The following is a 3,693-nucleotide window of genomic DNA, read 5'->3' on the forward strand; positions in this document are numbered from 1 at the left end:
TTCACATTAGCCCACAGAAGCCCAACATTTTCAATTCTCAAATCTGGTGTGAATCCATCCCTGAGCAAGCACTCCAGGCTCACAGTCAAATGAACAGCCAGGCCTTTTTGATATTCATTCATACTATAAATTATTTATGCTGTCACATACTGAGTGTTTTCCTTTAAACTTCTAGGTTTTCATCAACTTTGCTAAAGATCAAGCAGATCCTGACGGCGCGGATGCAGGTCCTGATGTGACACTGGATAGCTCTGACACAAGTAGCCAAGCTAGTACCATAAGCTCCATCTATTGAAGGGAACCAACCACATGGGATCATAGAAGCTGAGAAAAAGACCTGACAGCCCCTCAGGGTTCTTCCTACCCTGTTTTCTGTGATTCTGGGATAGTGGAGATAAACAGTCCCAGTTTCTTAAAGTACTTTCTTGTTTGATATGCACTTAATTTGTCACTAGGAACATGGTAGGCATTTAAGACTGGCACTTGGTTACAAATCACATTGGTCTTTCCACAGGTTCTTTTCCCCTCTCCCCAGTTCTTGTTTTATGATCACTGTAATGCCTGTGAGGACTTAGATGGCATCACCTGCTGCTCATGGCCATTAGCTTAGAGCAGAAATGGCTATGCTGGAGCAGAAGAGCTGGCAGCAATGCAGGGTGTTTGACCAAAAAGCAGTCCCATGGCTGCAGAGGAAAGCCCATGCCCCACTCCTTGCTTGGCAAAAGACTCCCTGGGTGACCACTCACTCAGTTCTGACAGGTTCCCCACTGGTGAAATGGGGTTCATGGCCTTGGCCTGCCTCACAGGGGTGTTGTGAGGATGTAGGTGTTATGTATTGAGAGCTGCAAATGCCATTGGTGGGGGCTGTCTTTGGTAATGACATAAAGCTTATCTGTATGTGTGGGTGATGTCAGAACAAATATAATTATTTTAAAAGTTAGTGCTTCCAGTGGTTTTAGTTTGTTCCTGTAGTTTATTCCAGCTCTGTGTAACTCCTCGAATAAGTCCTCTGGTCCCAGGCAGTTCCTGGCTCTTGGTACCCAGTGGAAGATCATTCCCCCATGAGCCCCTTTCTCCTTCTGGCTGGTCTTTAGGGCTGCTCCATTACAGCTGAGGAATGGTACTGGGCAGGTATGTTGGTTGAATCCCCTGACACGAAGAAGTTTGCTTTGTAAGATTGTGTTTCCCTGAGCACAGTAAAAGCAGCAAGCATCTTCTTTGCTCAGCAAACCTCCATCTCCCAAGCAGCTCTGCCTCTCTGTGTCCTCTTCAGTGGCCTTTCTCCTGATCCCCCATGTGGTGGCTGGCCCCGTAACTCTGGAGCTGTGTTTTCCCACATAATAAGGCATCATTAGTTTCTGCTTCAAAGACTCTGCATGCTGGCTTTAAATGAGTCCTCTACCTACCTTTGAGCAGCAGCCCCCGGCAGCTGAGTTCAGCACACCAGCACACACAACCTGCTTTTTCCCCCAGAATCATTAATAGACAGAACAGTTTAATATGATTCTTTATTATATGTATCAGCATAAGGCCTCAAAGACTCATTTTTGGGTCAGGGCATTGATGTACGTGGTGCTATTCAAGAACATAATTAACTTAAACTCTGAGCTCAATAAACTTGCTGTTGCTGGTAAAAGAGATTGCAGATAAAGCCTTACCTTGTGAGACCTGAGATGGCCCAGCCAACATACCTGGGTTCACCCACACAATTCCATTCTTCCTTTTTTTACCCTACAACTAATTTGAGCCAAAGGAACCTTTGGTTGAAAGCTGCAATGACTCATCTTTCTCACCCTGATCATCAGAGCAGTTTGACTAGTTCAGCTCCCACTTGATGCTAAGGCTTGCTGAGGTTATCACACAAGGAATAGGTACTTTCAATACCAAGGGTGTTTGGGATTTTACAGTGGGATACTGAAGTTCAGGATTTAGCTGCTGCAAGGAGGTCACGTCTTCTCCTTGGTCTTGGTGTACACTTCTTACTGATAGCAGGAGGAGTTTTGTGATGGATTGAAGGTATTATCAAGCCTTGAGTTATGCCTCTACTTGCTGACTGTAATTAAAACTGTGATTCAGCTTCTTTCCAGAATGCATTTGACACCTGCAGTTTATAAGTAACTGAAAAAGCTGCCCAGACATCCATTGTAGCTTCTATTATTATGTCTCCAGCTCTGCAAAAGCTCTTTTTTTCTCATTTTCATTGCATATCTTACACAGATCGTAGTATAAAATTAAGCTTTTCTCTAATGGAGGGCTTGTGCTCCCTGCAAAGGACTCCGAGCATGAATGCCAATGATTTAAATGCAGCCTTGTAATACCAATCAGAGTATTATTTTATTATGTCGATGGCTTTGCAACTGCCAGTGAAAGATGGATCTTCAGACTCTGTCCAGATGTACTTTACATGTAATTGAGGGAGACTGATACAAAGCTATTCTTTTGTCCTTTTAGAGCCTACTAATCAAACAAAACAAAAAAAAAAGGGAAGTGATTCATTGGAATACTTCAGCAAGTTGCAATTTAATTGAGTAAAATTGAGGTTTTGGGGGGGGGGAAGCAAAAAGCATCCTTTGAATTTTTACCCGATTCTGGCATTAATAGAAACATCTGCTCCGTGTGAAATGTGTCGTGGCTGTGATATACACTCCCTGTTCTCACTTGCAGGTAAAAATAAACCATCTGCTATTGCAATCAAGTCTGTAGGTATTGGTCAAAACAAGCCAGAGTTTACATACTGGAGGGAATTTAACTGAGGCCCATGGAGAAGCACTTACAACTGTTCAGGGGGTTGAAGCATCTGGCAAGGAAGTTGTATATAACATTACCAGGGGCTGAATTACCTTTTGTGCTGCATTACAAACATCCCTATTCCCTGCAGAACCTTACATTCATCCTCTCCTTTTAGGACACAGGACACACTTCAGGCTCAGTTCTGGGGCAAAAGACTTGGAAGCTAATACTATCCTGCTCCAAGATTCTCATCATCTCTCTATAACCCTGAGAAGGGTTCATTCCCATTCCAGGGTTGGCCAGAAATACAGAGCCCTGACTGAAAAATGACTGATAAGAATCTGCCTTAAAGGGTGCAAGCAGGCTGTATGCCTCAGGAGAGAGACAGGGTTGTTCCCCTGTCTTTGTTGTTCATGGTGATCCTCACCCTGCTGCTGTGCCGGTGGAGTAGTAGATGCGTTTTTGCTTTACATAATGCTGCTTTCAGTAAAACCCAGGCAGCCAACAAACTTACTCCTTCCTCTGGTCTTGAGCAGGGAAGTAAGATTGCTGAAGACTCTGACCCTGGAGATGTCTGGGCACCACAGCACATCGCCTCTCCAGGAGCAAGAGATGAGTACTGCAGTCCGGGGGGAGAAACAAGCTTTTCATCTCACTCCTTTAATGCAATCTCACCTCAGCAACCCTAATAACCCTTGTTTGAGGCAACAGTGCCCGGGCAAGCCCTGCCAGAGCGGTCACGCAGCCTGTGTGTGTTAATTGGGACTGCACAGCCTCAACAGAGCTTCATTTAAAAGTGCTCTGAAACATTACAGACATGAGGTATAAGCAGTGCAGTCACTAAACAGGTCCAGGGTCAGGGAGTCAGGGAGGAATTTCAGAATTGGCTGTGTGCATTGTGAGGCTGATGGAAGTCAGCTTTGTAATTGGAACTGTGGACTTGGAGACGGCGATTCAAATCTC

At 44.7% G+C, this 3,693-nt stretch overlaps 1 protein-coding gene across 1 annotated transcript in view; it reads left to right on the forward strand.

Annotated features, from left to right (window-relative positions):
• Nucleotides 1-295, forward strand: part of LOC103807753 (ATP-binding cassette sub-family A member 12-like) — a gene marked incomplete at its 5' end in the record, with an annotated part of 24,276 nt that extends 23,981 nt beyond the window's left edge. The window contains one exon of the mRNA XM_009080499.1: nt 176-295. Within this exon, the coding sequence (XP_009078747.1) occupies nt 176-295 (120 nt within the window). The remainder of the gene's footprint in view (nt 1-175) is intronic.
• Between the last annotated feature and the right edge of the window lie 3,398 nt (nt 296-3,693).

Source organism: Acanthisitta chloris, unplaced genomic scaffold, assembly GCF_000695815.1.
Source record: "Acanthisitta chloris isolate BGI_N310 unplaced genomic scaffold, ASM69581v1 scaffold42608, whole genome shotgun sequence".
Taxonomy (NCBI): Eukaryota; Metazoa; Chordata; class Aves; order Passeriformes; family Acanthisittidae; genus Acanthisitta; species Acanthisitta chloris.